The sequence below is a fragment of the Xenopus laevis genome, chromosome 1L (assembly GCF_017654675.1).
Source record: "Xenopus laevis strain J_2021 chromosome 1L, Xenopus_laevis_v10.1, whole genome shotgun sequence".
NCBI classification, from domain to species: Eukaryota; Metazoa; Chordata; class Amphibia; order Anura; family Pipidae; genus Xenopus; species Xenopus laevis.
The window spans coordinates 90472034-90497802 of NC_054371.1; the positions used below are offsets into that span (position 1 = coordinate 90472034).

The 25769-nt window shown below is 37.5% G+C and overlaps 2 protein-coding genes across 2 annotated transcripts in view; one reads left to right on the forward strand and one right to left on the reverse strand.

Moving 5' to 3' along the window:
- On the forward strand, positions 1–23607 carry hsd17b11.L (hydroxysteroid (17-beta) dehydrogenase 11 L homeolog). Its single transcript, NM_001092841.1, has 7 exons — positions 1–229; positions 15121–15228; positions 16501–16632; positions 17202–17308; positions 18302–18439; positions 19670–19786; positions 23403–23607. Exons 1-7 carry the CDS (start codon positions 20–22, stop codon positions 23491–23493), a joined length of 903 nt encoding a protein of 300 aa, NP_001086310.1. The 5' UTR covers positions 1–19; the 3' UTR covers positions 23494–23607.
- hpse.L (heparanase L homeolog) overlaps positions 19458–25769 on the reverse strand; it is a 27188-nt gene continuing 20876 nt past the window's right edge. Inside the window, exon 13 of the mRNA XM_041591177.1 lies at positions 19458–20234. Coding sequence (XP_041447111.1) covers positions 20192–20234 — 43 coding nt within the window. The 3' untranslated portion in view covers positions 19458–20191. The remainder of the gene's footprint in view (positions 20235–25769) is intronic.

Here is a 25769-nt window from a genome sequence, read left to right on the forward strand (position 1 = left end):
GACGGTACAAAAACGTACGATGCATGTTATACTGGAAATTCTGTGGCTGCTGCTTGTTATTTTCTATTCATACTTGGAATCCTTTGTTAAACTCTTCATTCCACTGAAAAGGAAGTGTGTGAAAGGAGAAATTGTGCTAATCACAGGGGCTGGACACGGAATAGGAAAGATTACAGCGAAAATATTTGATGAACTTCAAAGTGTGCTGGTTTTGTGGGATATAAACAAGGTGCATGTGATTTTCTTTTTAAACTTATTTTTAAATACCCATTTGTTTGACATTAATGTGATTCTAATAATTAAGGCAGAGCATGTTCTAGTTGTATGAAGAAAACTTAAATTAAGGGTCATAACATGTTATTTTCCAGTGATAATCCAAAGTTCTTGCACACTAGGATTCTAGTTAGAATTAAAACTTTCATATCTGCTGCAAGAGAAAATAACTTGCATTAAAGGGTGGTTCATTTTTAAGTGAGTATGTTAATAGAATGACCAATTCTAAAGAACTTTTCAATTAGTTTTTTGTTATTATTTGCCTTATTCTTCTGACTCTTTCCAACTTTCAAACAGGGGTCATTGACCCCATCTACAAAAAATTCTTTGTAAGGCTGTATTGTTAAATGTATTGTTATTGTTAACAATATTCATATTGCAGTCTCTTTTTCAAATCAGTACATGGTTGCTAATGTAATTTGAACCCTGGTGTTGTTGTTGCTGACCCACTAGCTCCTTGTGGTGAGCTTATAGCTGAGATTCACTTTTTATGAATCTACTTAGCCTTTGTTTATTGTTCAGCATTAAGGAAATGGCTCTAATATGTTTAGTTTGAAAAAGGTACTGCTCAGGTGTGGGGCTTGTTCTTAAGACATTATTCCTCACAGAATCCAATGTTATGGTTTGAAAGATTTCAGAGGAAAGTTGTTTAAAATAACAATGTAATGTATATGCAGTAATTTCATTTTTGTCAGCAGGGTTTGGAATCTGCAGGTCACATCTCCTGCACTCTTCTTGTCTTAGATCAAACTAATGCATTTTTGTGATGCTTCTGCACTTTTATAAAACTTCCACATATCTTTTAGGTCAACCTATAATAGGCAGGTTGTCAGGTAAATGACATTTGCTCTGCATAGTGTAGTGCATCAGGATCTTTACTACATCTCTACACAAGAAATTCCATCTCTCTGTCACTTTGATACACCATATACATATAATAATTTACTGGTCAGTTAGTCTGTCCAGTACCTGAGGGAGATTCAGACATTACAGTGACATTGTCTATTTTCATTAAAATCTCCTATAGCTGATTTAAAAAGAGTTCTGCATTTATTGATATTTGATTCATCATTTATTCCAGTTGAACTTGTCATGGGCAAAGTTCAAAACAACAACAATGTGAGTTCAATGTACAACTGTAAAGCATAGATACTGAGGTTCAGTGTCACTTGCATACTGTTTCAAGGGGGGGGGTGTTCCAAGGCTTATCAACTTTTTAATGCATTTACAGACCTTCTTTAAACAATATCAGATGCATAGGCGGATTTTCAACGTCATCTACTAATTTATTTTATTACTTTGAAACTGCAGTAAAAAAGCAAATACTGTTTTTACAAGGGGAGCAAAATATATCCTTCTATATATACAATCTCCCATAAATGACAGCTAACACATACCTTGTGTTTTATGTGAAAGTAGACCAATAAACATGCTTTAATGTTAAATAATCCAATCATTGGCCGGATTTAATTAAGTAATATGGATGAACTGAACTTTTTCTATAATTTTGAAGAGTGCTATGAATATAATTTTCAAAATAGTCCAGGCTTCGTCCATGGCAAGTGGAAAATTACTTGGCACTTTACCAGGCAGTCTGTGAACCCATCAGTTAGAAGCTCTTAAAGGGCACCTATCACAGCCAAAATCAAACACATATTAACAATCTGACCAGAACAACAAAAACACGTTTAATCAAACTACATATATAGTTTTTTGAAAAAAAACTGCAGGTTTTAAAAAATCCCTTACTTTGTCAAATGGGTTCTCTCACTGAGGGAGGCCATACTGAGACTATAACATAGACTATAATATGCAAATTTCAGGAGCATGCTCAGATTGCTTTGAGTATTCTACCCAGAATGCCTTGTTTTAGTAAACTCCTCCACTAGAAGTATCAGGAGATTTCTCTATCTTGTCCCCTGCTGGTGATGTTATTATGCAAATGTAGGGCACACACTAACTTCCAGCAGGTGGCAGTACTACTGTACAGCAGCTAACACAGAGGTTTGGCTGATTTGAAAATAGCTTCTCACAGTCTTTCCATTGAGTTTGGGATAATACAATGGATTTAGTCCAACCCTTCCACCTGTGTAAAGTGCTCACTTTCCAATCGGGCCACACCAGTAGACCAACATGTAATCATTCAAAATAGTGTAGGATGGAGCACACAGTAAGCAGACTCTGCTGCAATAAATTTTATTCAAACATGTTTCAGATCTGCATGGATCCTTTTTCAAGTGAAATTACAAAAACCAAAACACACCTTTTAAAACAGTAACAAACTCCACCCCCAATGCATTCAATTGGTGTCAATCTTCCATACTAACAAGTAACACTTTAATCACCAATTTGTATCCAGCAATAGTATTAAACATTAGTGTCCAAAAATTAGTATAGTCAATCACAATGTCCAGGAAGAAAAAACTTTTTCTTAAAAATTTTCAGAGAATATATTTTCTGGATATTGACCCTATTAAAAAGCGATATCCAATCCTGAAATTGATCAAGTGCTTCCCCACCACTTTCCATACTGTAATCTTAAAATAATACAACATTACAGTCATTTAGTGTTAGTTCAGAATAACAAAGTACTATGTATAATAAAACCAATTATACCACTACCTATTACAAGTGTGTCTCAGATGTCCATCCCCAATATTTTAAACTTTGTAGCATTAAAACATATTAAAACATATTGTAACATTAGAGCTTCACAATTACCAATTGTTATCTGGTGAGCATAGCTGTTACAGAATGATTAAAAACATTTTATCAATTTAGTAATACAAAATAAACTTGAAAATACTAAAAGTTTACTCTAAAAAAGTCTACCTAGCCAATTTTGATCCATGAGCATGCACAATTTCAAAAAAGGGGGGATTACCTTTACTACAAATCAATACATTACGTGTTTATTAACTATTCTAGAAAGGGCATTTACCTTTATTATTAATCAACATATTATATATTAGTTGATAGGCATGTTAGCCAAAAATAAGAATAGAAAGCACATCTTACCGTGCCCAAACTTTTGATCAATTAGTTTTGTAGAATATGAGGGCTGGTATCACATGTACTGTATCTGCAGAGGGAAGAAAATTGTTTTAAAAGGGAAGAAAATATTTTACTGCCAGTCACAGGAAACACTTTACGCTACACAATTCATTCAAACCTTTGGGGGCTAATGAGTTTAGTTTTTAAATACAGTTTGCTTCTCTCTGTAACATCTTTTGTTTAAAATTGCCACCTCTATTCAAAGGTTGGACTACCTCCAGTACTGCCCATTTTAGTTACCCATGTGTATGCCTTGCTGAATGAAAATGCCTAGATACTGCTGTGTCTGCATTTGTGTCCTGTTTAAAATTACGGATATCCCCTTTATGTTCCTTAATTCTAGTTTTAATACTCCTTATCGTTTGTCCTACATAAACTAGACCGCAGGGATATTTCAGCATGTATATCACACCTTTGGAATCGCATGTGGCATAATCATTAAGTTTGATTTTAGTGCCTTGTGTGGATGATCAATATTCTCGCCCTTAATAATAGAAGCACAACAGACACAATTTAGGCAAGGAAATATTCCCAGGAACCTTTCTTTACTTACTTTTTTGGGCACTGCTGGACACAATACATCTCTAATACCCCTCCCTTTCTTGTAGCTAAAAAGAATTGGCACCTTCTATAATTGGCCAATATTTTTTTTTTTACCACTTTTTCTATCTCCTTACTATGTTTAACATATTGTGAAACAAATGGGATCCGGGTATTATTCTTTTTCACTTTTCCTTTGCCCTGTAGTAAATCCTCTCTGCTTAGAGAGCCCACCTCTTCCATTCCTCTCTGTTTCTTTCCTATATAGCTTAGTGAGAATTTTTCCTTCATTAATCACCAAGTTGACATCCAAAACATTTTTTCAATATCTGATACTTCAACTGTGAACTTAACTGTTTTGTGACATGAATTAGCCTCATTCACCATTTCTAATAGCAGCTCTTGGGTGCCATTCCATAGCAATAAAATATCATCCACAAATCTTAAGTATAAAAGGATATGTTCACTTAATCTGTGTTTCAGGAACAGTTTTTCTTCTAATTTGTGGACAAATATGTTTGCAAAAGATGTTTGCACCAAGGCACCCATTGAGGTCCCTTGTTTTTGCCAAAATAACTAATTTTTGAACCTAAAGTAGTTTTTTTATAAGACCACTGTCAAACAGTCTAATAAAAATAAATTAATTGATTGTCAATATTTGTGTCTAACAGGGCCTGTTCCACATACCTAATTCCCTCCTCTTGAAGTATGGAGGTATAAAGGCTCTGGATGTCTATACTTGCAAGTAGAGTGTTACAAGGGAGGGCTCATATTTTAGACAATCTATTAAGTAGATCATGTGTGTCTTCAGGCATATGGGTATCATGCTAACTATTAAGTTCACAGTTGAAGTATCAGATATTGAAATACATTTTTTGGATGTCAACTTGGTGATTAATGAAGGAAGAATTCTCACTAAGCTATATAGGAAAGAAACAGAGAGGAATAGCATATTACATGCCAACAGTTTTCATAACCCAAGCACAATTAAAGCGATTCCGAAAGGACAATTTCTACGAGCAAAACGTATTACTACTCTGAATACTGATTATGAATGTTCAAGTCAGGTCATGCTCTCACGGTTTGTGGAGAGAGGTTATTCCCCCTCCGATTTGAGGTATACTATGGAAGAGGTGTCCTCTCTAAGCAGAGAGGATTTACTACAGGGCAAAGGAAAAGTGAAAAAGAATAATACCCGGATCCCATTTGTTTCACAATATGTTAAACATAGTATGGAGATAGAAATAGTGGGAAAAAAATATTGGCAAATTATTAAAGGCGATAGGCAGTTTGGAAAATTATTTGTGGAACCAATTCTTTTTAGCTACAAGAAAGGGAGGAGTATTAGAGATGTATTGTGTCCAGCAGTGCCCCAGAAAGTAAGTAAAGAAAGGTTCCTGGGAACATTTCCTTGCCTAAATTGTGTCTGTTGTGCTTCTATTATTAAGGGCGAGAACACAAGGCACTAAAATCAAACTTAATGATTATGCCACATGCGATTCCAAAGGTGTGATATACATGCTGAAATGTCCCTGTGGTCTAGTTTATGTAGGACAAAAGATAAGGAGTATTAAAACTAGAATTAAGGAACATAAAGGGGATATCCGTAGTTTTAAACAGGACACAAATGCAGACACAGCAGTATCTAGGCATTTTCATTCAGCAAGGCATACACATGGGCAACTAAAATGGGCAGTACTGGAGGTAGTCCAACCTTTGAATAGAGGTGGAATTTTTAAACAAAAGTTGTTACAGAGAGAAACAAACTGTATTTTAAAACTAAACTCGTTAGCCCCCAAAGGTTTAAATGAATCTTGTAGCGTAAAGTGACTGGCAGTAAAATAGTTTCTTCCATTTTAAAACAATTTTCTTCCCTCTGCAGATACATGTGATACCGTCCCTCATATTCTACAAAACTAATTGATCAAAAGTTTGGGAACGGTAAGGTGTGCTTTCTATTCTTATTTTTGGTTAACATGCCTATCAACTAATATATAATATGTTGATTAATAATAAAGGTAAATGTCCTTTCTAGAATAGTTAATAAACACGTAATGTATTGATTTGTAGTAAAGGTAATACCCCCTTTTTTGAAATTTTGCATGATCATGGATCAAAATTGGCTAGGTAGACCTTTTTTTACCTATTTTCAAGTTTATTTTGTATTACTAAATTGATACAATGTTTTTAATCATTCTGTAACAGCTATGCTCACCAGATAACAATTGGTAATTGTGAAGCTCTAATGTTACAATATGTTTTAATATGTTTTAATGCTACAAAGTTTAAAATATTGGGGATGCACATCTGAGACACACTTGTAATAGGTAGTGGATATAATTGGTTTTATTATACATAGTACTTTGTTATTCTGAGCTAACACTGAGGGGCACATTTACTAAGGGTTGAATATCGAGGGTTAATTCTTGATAGTTAACCCTTGATATTCGACCCTCGAAGTAAAATCCTTCGACTTCGAATATCGAAGTCGAAGGATTTAAAGCAAATACTTCGATCGAACGATCGAAGGAAAAATAGAACGATTGGAAGGATTTTAATCCATAGATCGAAGGATTTTCATTAGATCAAAAAAAGCTTAGAAACCTTATGGGGAAGGTCCCCATAGGCTAAAATTTAAGCTCGGTAGGTTTAACATGGCGAAGTAGGTAGTCAAAGTTTTTTTTAAAGAGACAGTACTTCGAATACTGAATGGTCGAATAGTCGAACGTTTTTTAGTTCGAATTGTTCGAATCAAAATCGAAGTCGTAGTCGAAGGCCGTAATAGCCTATTCGATGGTCGAAGTACCCAAAAAAAAACTTTGAAATTGGAAGTTGTTTTACTTCGAATCCTTCACTCGAGCTTTTTAAATGTGCCCCCTAAATGACTGTAATGTTGTATTATTTTAAGATTACAGTATGGAAAGTGGTGGGGAAGCACTTGATCGATTTCAGGAGTGGATATTGTTTTTTAATAGGGTCAATATCCAGAAAATATATTCTCTGAAAATTTTTTAAAAAAAAGTTTTTTCTTCCTGGACATTGTGATTGGCTATACAAATTTTTGGACACTATTTGGACACGAATACTGGACACTAGTGTTTAATATTATTGCTGGATACAAATTGGTGATTAAAGGGTTACTTGTTAGTATGGAAGATTGACACCAATTGAATGCATTGGGGGTGGAGTTTGTTACTGTTTTAAAAGGTGTGTTTTGGTTTTCTGTTATCTATTTGCATATTGGCTGAATGAACAAGTGTGTAAGGGGGCCTCCAGTCATTAAAAGCACAATACACTAATTTCTTAAAAAACCTAATAATAGTTTTATTTGACAGACAGTGTCGGACTGGCCCACCGGGATACCAGGAAAACTCCCGGTGGGCTCAGGTGTCAGTGGGCCGTCTTGCTTCTAACCATTTAGCATATTTTATGGTCATTCCCTATTTCCTTTTGGGAAACAAATGCTTAATAATGGAAGAATTTATAAAGTAGATCTAAAAGACTAGGATAATAAAGAGTTTGAGTGAGGAAAGGAGGAATAATAGTTTATAAAGTGAGTCCATGGGCTAAGGTGGGCCCACAGTCTAAGGTTTTCTGGTGGGCCCCTGGCATCCCAGTCCAACACTGTTGACAGATGTCACAAATTACTCACCAACCAGCATACAGAACAGTTTCTCTTACAAATTTACAGGTGACTCACATTCCGCACATTGCATTGGACTTGCAAACCCAGGCCTTAGGCATTTCCCGCACCACCTACCGGTCAGGCAGTCCGCCGTGCATTCTACGAGCCCTCCACCTCGCCCCGGTAGAAATTTCCATTGTGCCACCTCCCTCCTTCAGCCAGCGGGCCACCACAGCAGCACCCCTAGCTTTTCCGGGTAGGATTTTCACCTCGGCCTGGGTTGTCCGCACTGTCCTGACTACCACTTTTCCCTATCTGTGACTGAACCACAGATACTAAGCTTCTTACTCCTTGGTGGGGTGCCAGCTACCCTTTCTAACTTTGCCCTCAATGGCTATGGCACCTAGTGCCCCATTTAAAGTTCTATCTATCTATACCTATCAGAACCGACTGACCACGCCCTGGGTGGAACCATCCCTTTTCTACCTTTTCTACCCTGTCCCACTGCTTCCCTCTAGTGGCCGGGGCAGAAATTACATTTTACATAACATTCTTATATAACCCTTATATAACTAATGAGAACCCACTGCCATCTAGTGGCCAAATCCTGAAAATACACCTTTTAACACTATACACAAAACAGGCATTTTCTTACAGTTACACCATCATTCACTCTACTTTTCGCATAACACCATTTTTATCCACCTTACAAGTGCAGTAATTTCATTACCTCTACTTGCAAGCTCCTCAAGGATCAGTTTTAGGTTAAACCAATGACTTGCATCAGCTGGCCATGCTAGAATCTTCTCTGCGGAAATGGCACAGAGGAAAGTAGCCTGAAGTAGCAGGGTAACGTGAAACCAAAGCATATTGAAACTGGAATTGTTGGGGATAATTCTGCCAGGAAATGAAAAAGACAGTATTTGCTTTACTCTGCACACTTCACTGATTTATTAAGCAAGAACAGGACACGCAATTGGATAATAACAAATGAAAACAACACATAGGGGCACATTTACTTAGCTCGAGTGAAGGATTAGAATGAAAAAACTTTGAATTTCGAAGTTTTTTTGGCTACTTCGACCATAGAATTGGCTACTTCGACCTTCGTCTACGACTTCGGAATCGAATTGAACGATTCGAACTAAAAATTGTTAGACTATTCGACCATTCTATAGTTGAAGTACTGTCTCTTTAAAAAAAACTTTGACTACCTACTTCTCCACCTAAAACCTACCGAGCACCAATGTTAGCCTATGGGGACCTTCCCCATAAGGTTACTAGGCCTTTTTTGATCGAATGAAAATCCTTCGATCGATGGTTTAAAATCCTTCGAATCGTTCGATTCGAAGGATTTGGGGTAAATCCTTCGACTTCGATATTGGAAGGATTTTACTTCAATGGTCGAAAATCGAGGGTTAATTAACCCTCGATATTCGACCCTTAGTAAATGTGCCCCATAGTGCTCGACTGGACAATGGACCTAATACAAAAACTTTTTTTTTTGCAACGTAACGTATGCCATCTATGGGCAGCAGAAATGATTGCAGCTTGCTCTTACAATTTTATTATTAAAGGGAAAGTAAGCGAGCACATTCCAAACAAGTGGAGCACATTTTAAAGATTTAATGCTATAAAAATGTGGTTTTAATGAGGACATTATTAATAATTATATACCATGTTAGAGGGTGCTGCCCTTAGATGATAGTTAATCTAAAGTGTTTCATTATTATATCCATAGACATGGAAATTGGTTATTTTTATTGATAGGTAAAATCACTTTGAGATCTATCAGTACTAATTTCCTCACATGTGGGGCCTCTTATGCAAAAATGCATCTCTTTGTACTCCTTGAACAAATTGCAAAGAACTGTGCCTCACTCTGTATGAAGTTCTGCATACAGAAGGTGTGGGAGGGCACTTGGGTATGCCCTAGAATGCCACTAACTTGCTCTTCATTCAGAACATGTCAGCTGAGGGGTTCCAGAGGACAGAAGATTTGGGGAGCACTTGTATCTGCACTGAATTTTTGGAGTGCAGTAGCAGTATTTTATAACAATGCATAATGGGTTAGGTGCAAAGCTTTAGTGTATAGAGCTCTAAAAGCCATAGCGTTGCTTTAGCTTAGCTAGTAATACTGTTTTTTTTCCTGCAAAAATTGATTCTGCTGCATATTTTTCTTAAATTTGGTAGAGCTTGAGGCAAATAAAATGAGCTTTTAAAAAATCTTATAGGTCTTCTGTCTAGTTCTTTTTTGGCTTAAAAAATTAATAAATTAGTACATAGGACTTAATTTTCTAAACTCTCAGTGACATTGGAAGAAATACACCCACAGCAGGTCTGCAAAGAGGTTTTGCAATTGTGTGCAAAAAACATGGGTGAGAACAAGTTAATCTTGTTTTAAAATATCTCTATTTGCACATTCTTTAAAGGGGAACTCCAGCTTCCAAACCAAAATTTGATAAAGAGGCCTACATTACATAGAAACTCCTAATATACCCATCACCGTTATCGGTTTCTTCAAAAAGTATGAATAAATGCCATTTTCTATGCTGAAATCCAGCTTCTTAACAGTTCTTTTCATTCTGCATCATTTGAAATCCTGGCAGGGAAGGAGGAACTAAACACAGATGTTACAAATTGTAAGAACTTCTCCACAGCTTACAGACAGCATGCAGGAACTACATTACCCACAATGCATTGCACTATAATGTTCATCACGTGTTCATCACGTGTGCAGGGAATTGTGGGGTTTGGGGGATGCAGCTCAGCAAAGTAGTCAGATAGATCAACAGAAAGCAGGGGGCTTGGTTTAGGGAACCATTAAAAAACATGAAAAGTCTGCATATTCATGTACCGTATATACTCGAGTATAAGCCGAGTTTTTCAGCATCCAAAATGTGCTGAAAAAGTCTACCTCGGCTTATACTTGGGTCAGCGGGCAGTAGCTGAGATTGCAGTCACTTTTAATCATTCCTATACCAACAGTTCACTTGGGGAGAGACTGCAATATCCCACAGTGCCCTCTGTTGGTTATATGAAAGAATAACAGTGCGCCCTCTGTTGGTTATATGAAAGAATAACAGTGACTGCAATATCACACAGCGCCATCTATTGGTTATATGAAAGAATAACAGTGTTCCCTCTGTTGGTTATATGAAAGAATAACAGTGACTGCAATAGCACACAGCACCCTCTGTTGGTTATATGAAAGAATAACAGTGCGCCCTCTGTTGGTTATATGAAAGAATAACAGTGACTGCAAAATCACACAGTGCCATCTGTTGGTTATATAAAAGAATAACAGTGTGCCCTCTGTTGGTTATATGAAAGATTAACAGTGACTGCAATATCACACAGTGCCCTCTGTTGGTTATATGAAAGAATAACAGTGCGCCCTCTGTTGGTTATATGAAAGAATAACAGTGACTGCAATATCACACAGCGCCATCTGTTGGTTATATGAAAGAATAACAGTGACTGCAATATCACACAGCGCCCTCTGTTGGTTATATCAAAGAATAAGAGTGACTGCAATATCACACAGCACCCTCTGTTGGTTATATGAAAGAATAACAGTGACTGCAATATTACACAGCGCCCTCTGTTGGTTATATGAAGGATTAACAGTGATGGCAATATCACACAGCACCCTCTGCACATGGTAGTGGGACAGTGGGACAATGCACACAGTAATCCGTTTGGCAATTCTCTGTCACCATCAACTTTGCAAAGAAGTCCGGTTGATCACTGGGGGGGGGGTCGTTTGGCGGAATGTGCGCTGCTGGGAGACAGGGCTGTAGTTGTGTCTAGGCTTTTACTAGAGTCAATAAGTTTTCCCAGTTTTCGTAGGTAAAATTAGGTACCTCGGCTTATACTCGGGTCGGCTTATACTCTAGTATATACGGTATATTGCAAAGTTGCTTGAAATTGTGTTAACTTTTCAAAAAGCTGAAGTTATGTTTTTGTGGAGTTCCCCTTTAAAGAAGCATTATCCATTTTTGAAAGAGGATACTAGAGCTAAATTTGTCAATAAACAATAAAAGTATGGGAGTCACTTGGAAATATAATATAATTTATGAAGAATGGACATTAAAATATATTAGGTTCAAAGTGGGGGGTGGTGGTATGGGAATGGGACCTGATCAGCTGGAGAATGATTTTATTTTAATGAACAGTGAATTGTTGGGAGGAAAAAGAAATTACAGGCCAATCTATTGCAATATATTCTCACTAACAAAGGCACAGATAAAAGCTCAAAATACACTTACTAAACTGTGAAGATGACCATGAGATGCATATCTATGTAATAACTACAGTGAGACACTTAATTATGTTATTCCAAGAAGCTCCATACTGACTTTCTGTAAGTCTGTCTGTGTGTGAATATAAAAGCTTGTTTGTTAGCTGAATGGAACCACTGTGATCCTTAATGCATAAAATGATCTGTGCGTGGGACCACTTTTTGTCATACTACTGCATTTTTCTTGTGTTAGCAGCTGACAGGTAATCAAATTTGAGCTCAGCCTTTTGCTGTGACTTGCAAGGAACCTGATGTTTTATTTACAGGACAGTTGAATCTTCCTCCCCACATTTTACAGACGATACAATTATAAAAAATTCTCTGGCTGCAGCTTCTTATTTTCTATTCATAATTGGAATCCTTTGTTAAACTCTTCATTCCACTGAAAAGGAAGTGTGTAAAAGGAGAATAGGAATAGGGAAGATCACAGAGAAAATATTTGATGAACTTCAAAGTGTGCTGGTTTTGTGGCATATAAACAAGGTGCATGTGATTTTCCCATTTGTTTGACATTAATGTGATTCTAAATATTAAGGCAGAGCATGTTCTAGTTGTATGAAGAAAACTTAAACTAAGGGTCATACATGTTATATTCCTTGAGTGATAATCCATATTTGTTGCGCACTGGGATTCTGGTTAGAATTAAAACTTTCATATCTGCTGCCAGAGAAAATATCTTGCATTAAATGGTGGTTCACTTTTAAGTTAACTTTTAGTATGTGATAGAATGACCAATTCTAAATAACTTTTCAATTGGTTTTTTTTGTAATTATTTGCCTTCTTCTTCTGACTCTTTCCAACTTTCAAACAGGGGTCACTGATGCCAAGTCTTTATTGTTAAATGTATTGTAATGTATTGTTATTATTAACAATATTCATATTGCAGTCTCTTATTCAAAGCAGTGCATGATTGCTAGGGTAATTTGAACCCTGGCAACCAGATTGCTGAAAATGCAAACTGGAGAGCTGTAGAATAAAAAGTTAAATAACTCAAAAACCACAAATGATAAAAAAAATAAAGCCAAATGCCAGTTGTCTCAGAATATTACTCTTTACATCATATTAGAAGTTAATATAAAGGTGAATAACCCCTTTTATCAAATGCAAGCTGGCACTGTTATTCACGTCAATGTTAGGTAAAATCTGCTGATGGAATAAATGGTTGGTTACTAAACTAACAAATAATTAATTAACCACATATTTAATAAAATACATTAAGTTTGCTTAAGTGCAGCAACTCATAGTAACCAATAAGATATATGCTTGTATTTATAACATTATTTATAAAGCAATGCAAGGGTATGCAGCACTACGCATTCTAACAAAGTACAAGAGTACACACAGGAAGGACAAGTATTACAATAAAAAAATAAATGTAAATATACAGAGATTAAGTGCCAGATACGGTAAGAGACAAAGCAAGAAGGAGTAGTAGTCCCACCTATCTCGTCCACTTCCTGCTGCCTCCTTTCCCAGGCTGTGCAGGGGAGAGGAAGGTACACAGCACACTGCACTGTTTGATAGGAATCAGCATCTAGGCTGACCTAATAGGGAACTGAAGCCTGTCTTTGCTTGTTTTACTGCAGGACTGTGATTGGCTACCATGTTTCTGGCAGGGACCATTAGGACACACCTACCCCTCATTTGAAACATGGACAGGGGCCTTAGCAAATCTATGGGGAGTTCCGATACAGGGGCCATTTATATTGTTAATCTTTAGCCCAATATTTCCTACAAGATCTGAGGGGTTTTTAGCTACAACATATGTCTCATTTAAACTAAAGGTCACCTTCCAAGTCTCAATGTGGATGCTATAAGAACAAGGTTAAGAAATAATAATTTACAAAGTCCTTGTATTTGTTTCTCACAAAAATTTAGAGCGCTCACCTGTTACTCCATTAACCTTTTCAGGTGTCTGGTGCTAAACAGCATACAAGGCCCCCTGCGAAGAGCCAGTACAATTGCAACAAATTCCAAAGTAGCTGTTGCACACAATTCAGTTTTGATAATGCAAAAAGTGACTTTTATTGGCTCATTGCAGACTTCAAAAACATGGCAACGTTTCGGGCCGCACAGGGCCCTTTCTCAAGCCTAAAATTACATTCAAAGTGCTGTGTTAAATAGACAATTGAAGGGGGTGGTGTGACAACCAAGTGGGAGGGACTAGGAAATTATCCAATTAACAATTTGTTAAAATACATCCACATTTGTTAAACATTTACAGATCCAATGTGTTCCACTTTTATCCTTAAAATATATTCAAAAAATGTCCATCATACAAACACCTTGTGCAAATCCATGTATCTTAATAAGATATTAAAATATCAGTAAAAATAGATAGTGTAAATACATATTTTGAAAAAAATTTTACAAAATGTGAAAAAAGATTTTTTACAAAATTTGAAATTTTTTTTGATAAAAATACAGCAATCTGAGACTCAAAAGTAGTACCTCTACCGCATCAAATACCCGTCCTTTCAAAACATTTCGGGGTATGTAGATCATGTGCTGGTACTGGTCTTCAGATTGTTCTTTGTTCAATGGCCTTAAAAAAGAAAATATCTTTAGTAATCATAAATATAGAAATATTCAATAAGATACAATTATGTACAAACAAGTCTGCATACCTACTGATAAATAAACATTGCTGGTGTATAGTCCTTATTCAGACCCCCGTGGCCACACTGTGTCTAGTCTATGGATCCATTGCATTTCTAGTTTGTGTAGGGCCAGTAATCTGTTACCTCCCCTTCTAGGTATTGGGACTGTGTCAATCACTTGATATTTTAATTGACTCACTGTGTGGCCAGATTTTTGAAAGTGTGCGGGTATGGGTAGGGCAGTTTGTCCTGTACGAATCGTTGATTTATGTTTAGATATACGATCTTTAATTTTCTGTGTTGTTTCCCCCACATATAATAGGCCACAAGGACACTTTAATAGATACACCACAAAGGACGATTCACACGTGAAGTAATGTTTGATATTGTATTGTTTGCCAGAGTGTGGATGATGAAATGTGCTCCCTTTTATTACTGAATTACACTGACAGCAATGGAGGCAGGGAAAAGTGCCAAATTTGGGATTTTGTATAAAAGGTCCCCTCTGGGGCTTCCGACTGCCCACATCAGCTTTAACTAGCCGATCCCTTAGATTTTTTGCCCTTTTATAGGCCAACATTGGCAGTAAATTGAAACTTTAAACCTCTGGAAGACACGACTGTAAAATATGCCAGTGTTTGTGAATGATCGTGCCAATCTGTCTACTGGCTGTATTGTATTTGTTTCTGACACAGCATTTTGGTTTCATGTATCTATTGTTTTAGCAAGGACTTGAGGAAACTGCTGCAGAATGCAGGAAGAGTGGAGCTACAGTTTATACCTATGTTGTGGACTGCAGCAAGCGTGAAGAAATCAACACAGCGGCCAACAAGGTAATAAAACATATTAACAAACTAGTAAATAATCGATGAAGAATTAAATAAATATCCTGCTCTCTCACTTCTCAAACATTCCTTTCTTCTATCAACAAATTGCACCGTATTGCATCTAATTCAGTTCATATGTATTTATTTTATATGTCCAAAAATATTCACACACCACATCTCCTGAAACGGAACACTCACTGCTGCATTCCAACTGTCTCTGGAAGCAATGTTAGAAGTAGAACTGTTCATCATACATTTTAACATACATTGTATATGGGCATGCAGCTATAAAGAAGCCTAACAGCATTATGCACAATCACAATCTTCGCTTTGGTGAATGCCAGAAGAGCACTACCTTTCTGAATCTAAAGTTTGGAGAAAAATAAATGATTGCCTGGGACTAATTTTCATTGTTTGTGCTAGAAACCCTGGTTCAGGGTACAATTAAATTTTTGACAATTCCATGCTTCCTACTCTCATCACCCTGATCAGCATGATTGTGGTATTACAAGCTTTTTTCTGGCCTGCAGCTAGCCTTTTCACCTAACCACAGTGACCCAACACATTATTTCTTGTAGCTGTATGCAAGCAAATACAACTAGCAATGTTCCAACATCTAGTGGAAACTCTAACCAGAAGAATAAGAGGCTGCAAAGGTATTAATACCCTTGGCTTTGGAATAAGATGTTGGACAGACAAACTTTCATTTATGCTTTTTTTTCTGCTTACTGTTCTTTTGTTTGTTTTTTGTTTTTTGCGCCATCACAATCTATTTTTTCCCAACTAGCTAGCCATTCTGCATGAGTTTATACAGTTAGTTTTAAATAATAATAGCTGTTGCTTCAAAAACTTTTTGCAGTTGCTCTGTACACTGATGATCAAAATGGAGGGAATGTGGTTATTTACCAATGGGTTAAAGTTAGAACTTACCATTTGATAAATACACTTCCATAGGAATTAACAGAACATGGGTGAGTTTTTATTTATTAAGCTCTAAACTTACATTTTGATACATCTGCCCCCTAATGTCTTTTATTTTGCATGGGGGATAGTTACATGTAGTGATGGGCGAATTTGCGCCGCAAAATTTGCGAAATGGCAAATAATTCTCGAAACGGCGCCAGCGTTTTGTTTTTTTGACGCCGGTGTCCGTTTTTTGGATGCTGGCGCACATTCATTGGCAAATTTGCACCTGCCGAATAAATTCGCCCATCACTAGTTACATGTTTTATTTCCAAAGCATTGACAAACATTGACAAACATACATTTATGTTACAGGTAAAGCAAGAGGTTGGAGATGTTACAATCTTACTAAACAATGCGGGAGTTATCTTCTGTGCTGATGTCCTAACGCTACAGGACCAACAAATTGAAAAAATATTTGAAGTAAACATACTTGCTCATTTTTGGGTGAGTGTGAACATTTGTATAACCAAAGAAGTGCAATTAAAGGGCATTTGAACCCAAACATTGTTTATACACAATTTTAAGAAATATAATTCTAAGCAACTTTACAAAATACATGTTTTAATTTTATTTGTAAATATAATTGCAACTGAAAGCAATATTTTTTTTATCTTTTTCTGTTCTTTGGTTCTGTCTCTTGAAACGATTTAGCAAAAGTCATTTTTCCTCCTGGTCTTCTTTCAAATCTTGCTTCCTACTACAATGTGTTAGATTACTGTGCAATAATTATGTGTCCTCCTAATATGGTGATTTCAGATCTTTTGTCAATTGCTAACTTTGTTAATGCAATTTTAATTTTTTAATTAAATTTGGGCTTGATAAAGAGCCATTTTAGGCTTAAAACTTTGCTGTAACCCTTGATGTGAAAATAAAGGCTATGTAATAGCTATAATGATGAAGTGCGGCCTATAATAGAGTACAAGTTGATCCAGGAGTGGAAGGACCCTGGTGGATGTGCACCCATTGATAAAAAGTGCATAAACTGAGTGATACCTATTTTGTGCTTTCCGTAGACCACAAGAGCTTTTTTACCATCGATGCTAAGGAACAATCACGGACACATTGTTACTGTTGCTTCATCAGCAGGTTTTGTTGGTGTTCCATTCATGGTAGACTATTGGTATGTATAATAGTACAGCTAATTTCTGGTTCTCTGTTCATACCCATTTTCCCCTCTTTTAGAAAATGTTTCTTGCAACTTATCAGCTGAGGTTGAAAAATATAATTTTGAAGCCTAATATGGCAACTTGATTTCTACCTGATACATTTATTTACCTATGGGTAAGATCCAATGTTATAAGGTTTTAGTCAGGCTCCTGTGATATAGTCATCTTAATAAAATCTGAATCTGTCCTAAACATAGGTATTACAGAGCCAGTAACACCGGGTTGGCATGATAGATACTCAGATGACCCTCAGTTGCTGGAATGGTGAATGTACTGCACATTTAAGCCAGCAGTGCATATGTGGTGGAGAAAGCTAAGCAACCCTGGAGCTACAACCACCTCTAAATCAGAGCTCCCCAGATTTCCCCACCACATGCAAACTTTGTCAATCTCCACACGACAGTTACACAGAATAGGCTGCACATGTCACTCTGGTGCCAAATGTTGGAAATTTCACCGACTTGCATCCAATTCACATCAAAGCGCAAACGTAACTGCTTTGTACATTATGAAGGAAATATAGGGATATGCTGCATTTTGGTAAAAAATATAGAGATTGCATCCCAAATTGCACTTTGCCCACCATGCTATATGACCCCTGTTATTGCACTATGATAATACACTTACATTTTTTGCTTGCTTTTTGCTGAGTTTGTATGTTTGACTTATTTAGCTTTTTTGCTTCTTTGTATCACCTTATGTCGTATGTGTGATATCACATATATGGTATCACCATTCTGTTCAGTTCCTGACAACATATTTTTTTTAAGTTTGAGCATGACTTTTTGTCACTTTGAGAAAGACTGTAGCAGCAGTTAAAACATTATTCACTTACTAATAATATATATATATATATATATATATATATATTTCTTTTGCTATTGTGCAGTGCTGTTCCATAAATTTTTGTTAATCATTTACATCATACATATTGGCTTATTTCCCAGCTCTACCAAGTTTGCTGCACTTGGTTATCATAAGGCACTGACAGCCGAATTATCAGCATTGGGAAAGTCTGGTATCAAAACATCATGTCTTTGTCCTGTTTTTGTTGACACTGGCTTCGTGAAAAACCCAAGCACAAGGTACAGTTAAATTAACGTTTATGGTCTGGGTCATATTATGGTGGTTTGTAACATAATACTGTCTCTTAATGAAAACTAGTGCAGCTGTTTGTCTTGAAACATAACATAAACAATGAAAATACATTCCTTAGACTTAGAGCCACAGTTAAGGCCTACGATTAAGTGTCAGATGGGTGTATTTAAAGCAAAAGACTTTTTGTAGGAACAACACATATAGCAATAAATAACACCTTCAATTCACAAGCTAGTCTAGGGGTATTAAAGCAGTACAGGTATGGGATCCATTATCTGGAAACCCATTATCCAGAAACTTCTGAATAATGGGAAGGCCATTTCTCATAGACTCCATTATAATAAAAGAATTTAAATTTTAAAATTTCCTTTTTTGCTGTATTAATAAAACAGAAGCCTTATACTTGATCCCAACTCAGATATAATTCATCCTTATTCGAGGAAAAACAATCCAATTGGGTTTATGTAATATTTAAATTATTTTTCAGTAGACTTAAGGTATGGTTATCCAAATTACAGAAAAATCCCTTATCCGTAATACCCTAGGTTCCAAACATTCTGGATAACAGGTCCCATACATGTATTTGATCCTAACTAAGATATACTGTATAATTTAACCTTACTGGAGTCAAAACAATACTATTGAATTTATTTAATGTTTAAATGAATTTTAATAGACTTAAGGTATGGGTATTCATATTATGAAAAGATCCCTGGAAAAATCCAAGTCCTGAACATTTTGGATAGCAGATCCCAAACCAGTATATATACACATTACAGAATGTGGGCACCAGGTCTGGACAGGGAGTCAAAACAGAGGACCAAACAGCTCCCCACCAGCCCACTAAATAGTGACTTTCTATGGCACCTTACAGCAGCCCCTCTGGTATTTGCCAGATGCCACAGATTGCCAGTCCGGGCCTGGTGGGCACTCACATCTACAGGTATGTGGACAGAAGGCCACAGGGCATTCCATAACAAAACATACAAATCCTCACTTGAAGTGTTCAATTTACATAGGTGTTTATTGGCAGGCTAACATTTTTGCTTGGGACTTTTTACTTTGTTCTAATATATATTTATTATTATTATGAATAATAAACGTCTGCACTTATTTTATTAATTTGTTCAACCCACAAATGTCTGAATGTCTTCAGTTAAAAAGTGGCAACCACAATTTTAGCTTTCCTCCTTAGCTACATTATTTTTTCTTTTTAGATTTGCTCCTGTATTGCAGCCTGAAGATGTGGCGCGAACACTGGTGGATGGTATTCTGATCAATAAAAAGATGATTTGTATTCCTCCTACTGTTTCAGTACTCCCAGTGTTGCAGTTGTAAGTATATATTATTTGCTTGTGTTTGCAAAAAGATGGCAACGTAAAAGCTCATTGGGTATGGTTTTTACAATTTTATTTGTGCATGTGTGGGCAGCTTTAATCCTGTAAGCAAAGCTGCTTTTTCTTGATTTCAGAACTGCTCCCAGAGGAAGAAAGTGGAATTCTGTGCAATGTATTCTCTTTCTTTCAAATGCCATCTCTTTACTTACTGGTGTAAGTGCTTTGAGATGTAATATATAGCTTGTGAAAGTGAAGTAGTGTCCTCTATGGCACACACCACTTGTTTACCCTACATGGGGATCAGTCCAAAAGATCTGCATTAGAATGCATACTCAGAATATTCCTTGCTTGCAGTGCTGGCCATTCATTGAAGAAAACGTTGCTTTTAATATCCTTCCGGCTTTATTGTATCACACAGTGCAGAGTCATATTCACAGTGGGTGTGCTGTTACAAAACCAAAGAATGCATACTGTTTAGAATTTATATTAAAAAATCAGTCTGCAGGAGAAACACTTTTTAGTTTGAGATTTCTGATTCTTACGATGTCAAAGGTTACAAACACACAAAAGTTTATTATGTGCTTGTAATATGCATTTGTATTAAAACAAACCTTCAACATATTGACCATACAAAAAAAAGTTTCTTAATTAATAAATATGTTAAAATTTGAACCACAGTTCACATTTTAATAAATGTGTTAAAATTTTAACCACAGTTCACATTTGAACCACAGTTCACATTTTCTTAAAACAGCCTTCAAATATCTTATCAAAAAACAAAATCAATTTTAGGGTGATAATGACAATTTTGGGGTTTTCAGTCTAGCGGAATATTTTTACAATTCTGAGGCCAGTCTGTGACTCTCACTTGCACATCTGCTATAAACGTAAAGGGGACATTTTACTCTACGAAATAATTCCAAATTCTTTTACATCATGTTAGTTGAGCAAAATAAACTTTACTTACACTACATTTATTATATAAATGTTGTTTCTGTCAGTCTTGGAATCACAGCAAGCAGGCAGGAGCCATTTTGTGGACACTGTTATTAAGACTAATTGTGCATAACCCCAAAATCTTAGGTTCCCCATGCACCAAAATGGGGAACCTAATGGCCATGTGCAGTGCCCTACATAATAATAGAGCCTGAGGAGGGAAGGAGCAATGTAAGGAGTGCAGTGACATGTAGGAAGTGGTGTATGGAAAGTGACAGCAATTGATCGCGTGGCAGATAATATTTGATTGACAGCTCAGATATATAAACACCTTTATAACAGCTATTGCTGTTTTAATGAAAAAAACATTTGTGTGTAGGTGACAGGTCCACTTTAACTGATACATTTACATCAGTGGGAATCCCTGGCACCAGTGGCATAACTAGATGTGACTGGGCCCAAAAGCGAATTAATTTTAGGGCCCCCAACATATCCAGGGGATGTCTTGTTTTATCAATATATGTTAAAATTGCTCATTATTTGAGCATCCTGGGGTCCCCTATACCTCCTGGGCCCCCTTGCAACCACAGGGTTTGCTTCCTCTGTAGTTACGCCTCTCCCTGGGACAGGGCCGGATTTCCCTGATCTGCACCCGAGGCCACACACATGCTCTCTAGCACCAAAGCACTTGGGAGCTTTGAGTCCCCAGTGTTCTGTAGGATGCGACAGAGGTGGCATTCCGCTCCTAAAATTTTGCCGCCCTAGGCCAGGGCCTTTGTGGCCTTGCCACAAATCAGGGCCTGGCCTGGGACCAACTTGGTGCACTCACTGACTGCTGATATTAAGGTAAAGCAGTGTGGAGCATTTGCTGCTTGCCTGCCAACTTGGAAACTGTGCGTGCAGCAGAACACTCTGAATTACCATGTGTCAGTACCATAAAGCACACACTTGAGAGCTCCTTTACCAAGGCACAAGTGCTGTAGGACTGAAAGGTGCAATCTCCATCGTATGGGCAACCAGAATTTACAGTGCCTTGTATCCCCTAGGTTGTACATCCTGAATGATATGCTAGCTAGTAACTTTCCAAGGGAAGCCCAGGTGCCACCACCTTTGTATGCAGTACTGCTGCACCCATGCAATACTGCATACTGATTTGGGCATTTGCCACAAACAGAAGAATGAAAATACCTTTTGAATGGAGATCACATATATTTTTTACATGTAGCAATCTCCATTTTAAAGAGCACAAGGTATTTTTCAGGTGATTTGACGTGCATGGGAGAAGCAATCTCGCACAGGTGACAAAGTATCTCATCTGTCACTGTCCTAACTCTTTCTATTGGTATCCGTATAAACATCTAGAATACTTCTGAACTGAAAACTTAGCTTTCCACTGTCAGATGAGCTGGCAATGGATCTTGGAGTCAAAGTTACGCAACAATGTCAGACTGGGGTGTGTGTAGCCCACCAGGGATGCCACCTCAGGTCCCTTCCCTCCAGGCCCAGACTGGCCATCTGTGAGATCGGGCAAATACCCAGTGCTTTAAAAATGCAAATGAGGGCCGTCTTTAATATGTAAATGAGCCACTGGCTTTAGAAATGTAAATAAGTTGACGTAACAGATACCCACATCTAAGCCGATGCCTGCATTTGTTATTGCACATGAAGGTGCTATGGGGTGGGACCAGGAACTCTGCTATCTACCCAATCTCCACACAGAAGGGCTAATCCCACCCCTTGCCCATCTAAAATCCAACAAACTGTGCAACTTTGCCTGCCTCTTTGCCTAAGTACCCAATTGAAAAAGAGCAGATTGTAAGCATTATTTTTGGGGTCCATACTGTATGGGGTGAGTTCCTGCTAAGTGCCGGGATCAGACTGCAGTTGCATTTTGCTGATCTGGCTTCAAAATCACACAGGCATGGAACTGGGGCCAAAACTTGAGACAGGCTAGTTTATGTGGTTGAAAAAAATGCTGCTTTTTATAAGAGTGACTGGGGTAATATACTGCATGTATAGGGCCATCAATCCAATTAAAAGAGTAGCCATGATAGAAACTGGGGTGAGATACTTGCAAGGGTCAGTTTCAGCACATAGGGTGTATAATAAGTATAATAATCCAGGAGAGTCTATGCTAATGGATCCCATCTTGGGTCTAGGAAATAGAGCTCTATTTATTAATAAACAGTTGTTCTAGTTAACCTTAGGTTTGAAAATACTTATCATGGGCTGCTTTGATACTTTTTCCAAGGCTGCTTTTTCCTTCCAGTCCGCACTGCTTCCCTCATTGGGAACCTTCCACCCTAGATGCTAGCTCAGATGAAATTAATCTACCTTGCTTTTCCTCCTACTCGTGTTTTGCTTTATCTTGCCACAATCAGGAGTGGGGGCCCACAGTATCCATCAGGTAGCTGGTCTGGATCTGCAGAGCCCCCTGCGGGGTGGGGCACATCGTTTTTTTTCTGATCTTGTGTGAAACTGCTGCTCCAGCAATTGTCATTAATGCTCGGGACATGAGAAAAGGTTACTTTGTTGCAGCACACATGGGAGTGCAGAATAATCTAACTTCAATTTTTAAAAATTGCATTTATACATATAGTTCAATTATACAGTTTTGTTGTGCAAAAGTCAGTAACAATCACATGGCTTCTAAACATGTCTTTTCTTTTTTTGTCAGCTTTCTTCCAGAACGTGCTTTGAATGCTTTGAATGAATTTCAGAGTATAAAGTTTGAAGCCAAAGTTCACAGCAGAGATAAGGATAAGTAGATCTGCTTTCATGTGTTCACTGCACCATCAAGGGACAGTTTATGGAACTGTGTGTCACCAACTGCTGACACACACACATTTATTACAGATGACTAATAAATTTACAAGATTCAATTGGTTTTACTTGTTCTTTAATTTTTTATGAAAACAAAAAGGGAATATGAATTGCAGTTGTACAGCTATTCACCCACTTACTCTTTTTGATCCTTATACTGTTTATCCTTCATACTGTTTATATTTTCTGAACCTTCATTATGTAGGTGCTTGCCTGTGTACATAGTTTTGAAAGTCTTTAGGGTTCTTACACCAGCTTTTTTGTGTGTACAAATGCATATATTGTGTTCATATGCATTTTTATAAATTCAACTAAATGCATTTGTGAGTTCAACAAGCATCTTTCTGTTTATTGTATTATAAATGTGTGTTGAATGCATAAAAATGCAGCATGTTGTATTTTAGAGACTGTAACTTTGCCAAAATGCAGGTCTGAATGCTGGTGGGTACACACAAGTAGAATAAAATGGTCTCACTTAGCTCATGCTTTTAGGTGTGTTTAGACTTAGGTCAAACACACAAAAAAAAAGCCTGTGCGTGTAAGACTTTAGGGACTACATACTACATACTGTTCTGGTACAAAATAACTGGAATTGCTATATCACAAAATGCCCCTCATTTATAAATAGGACAATTTGCTCAGAACTACCTATCTACCTTTTAAAAAACAAACTTCTCCCTTCTCTAAACAGCAGTCTATGTTAGATAGAACACGGTAGCATGCTCTCCCTTTAAACCATCGTCCCTTACAAAAATGTCCAATATGTCCTCATACTGTGTTGCAGTTAGGGTTGCCACCTGGCCTGGCCAGTAAAAATAAGGGTTGATCCCACTGTTATTAATAGGGAAAAAAGATAAATATATAGGAAGGCTGTTTTTTCCCCAAAATAGGTGGCAACCCTAGTTGTCATTTTTTTGACCTGTGATGCATGGTATGGCAAGTTATAAGAAATAGGGCTTAAACATGCTTATGATTTTTTTCTGTATGGCATTGTGTGTTATAAATAGCCATCCTGCTTATGATTTGCTTCCTATGGGACAGTTCTCACATGTAGCATCTGCTGGAACTGTAGCTGTGAGATCCTGTGACTGTTTAATGAATGTTGGTTTCCATACACAATATAGACTGAGTTAACCAAATTCCAATGCTAGTCCATAAAATAATCTGTAATGCAAAAATGTGCTAGTGAAATTTCTTTTTTTCCAGGTCCTAGAGGCAGGCACTTGCCATCGCATTCTTTACTACATAAAAGGCAAAACTGAGAGGGGGTAGGACAAGGGTAGAGCCAGGAACCAGAAGTCTTCCATTTAAAGTAGGCAATGTTTTATCATCAACCATTTTCAGAACCTCGCCATTCAGAAGCATAGTTCTGCAAAGAGAATCTAAGTTAGTACAGCTGGGAAAACAAAATTAGAGCTTATTCCTTTTAGTCAGGTATCTAGGTAGACTGCAATTGATCGCGTGGCAGATAATATTTGATTGACAGCTCAGATATATAAACACCTTTATAACAGCTATTGCTGTTTTAATGAAAAAAACATTTGTGTGTAGGTGACAGGTCCACTTTAACTGATACATTTACATCAGTGGGAATCCCTGGGACCAGTGGCATAACTAGATGTGACTGGGCCCAAAAGCGAATTAATTTTAGGGCCCCCAACATATCCAGGGGATGTCTTGTTTTATCAATATACGTTAAAATTGCTCATTATTTGAGCATCCTGGGGTCCCCTATACCTCCTGGGCCCCCTTGCAACCACAGGGTTTGCTTCCTCTGTAGTTACGCCTCTCCCTGGGACAGGGCTGGATTTCCCTGATCTGCACCCGAGGCCACACACATGCTCTCTAGCACCAAAGCACTTGGGAGCTTTGAGTCCCCAGTGTTCTGTAGGATGCGACAGAGGTGGCATTCCGCTCCTAAAATTTTGCCGCCCTAGGCCAGGGCCTTTGTGGCCTTGCCACAAATCAGGGCCTGGCCTGGGACCAACTTGGTGCACTCACTGACTGCTGATATTAAGGTAAAGCAGTGTGGAGCATTTGCTGCTTGCCTGCCAACTTGGAAACTGTGCGTGCAGCAGAACACTCTGAATTACCATGTGTCAGTACCATAAAGCACACACTTGAGTGCTCCTTTACCAAGGCACAAGTGCTGTAGGACTGAAAGGTGCAATCTCCATCGTATGGGCAACCAGAATTTACAGTGCCTTGTATCCCCTAGGTT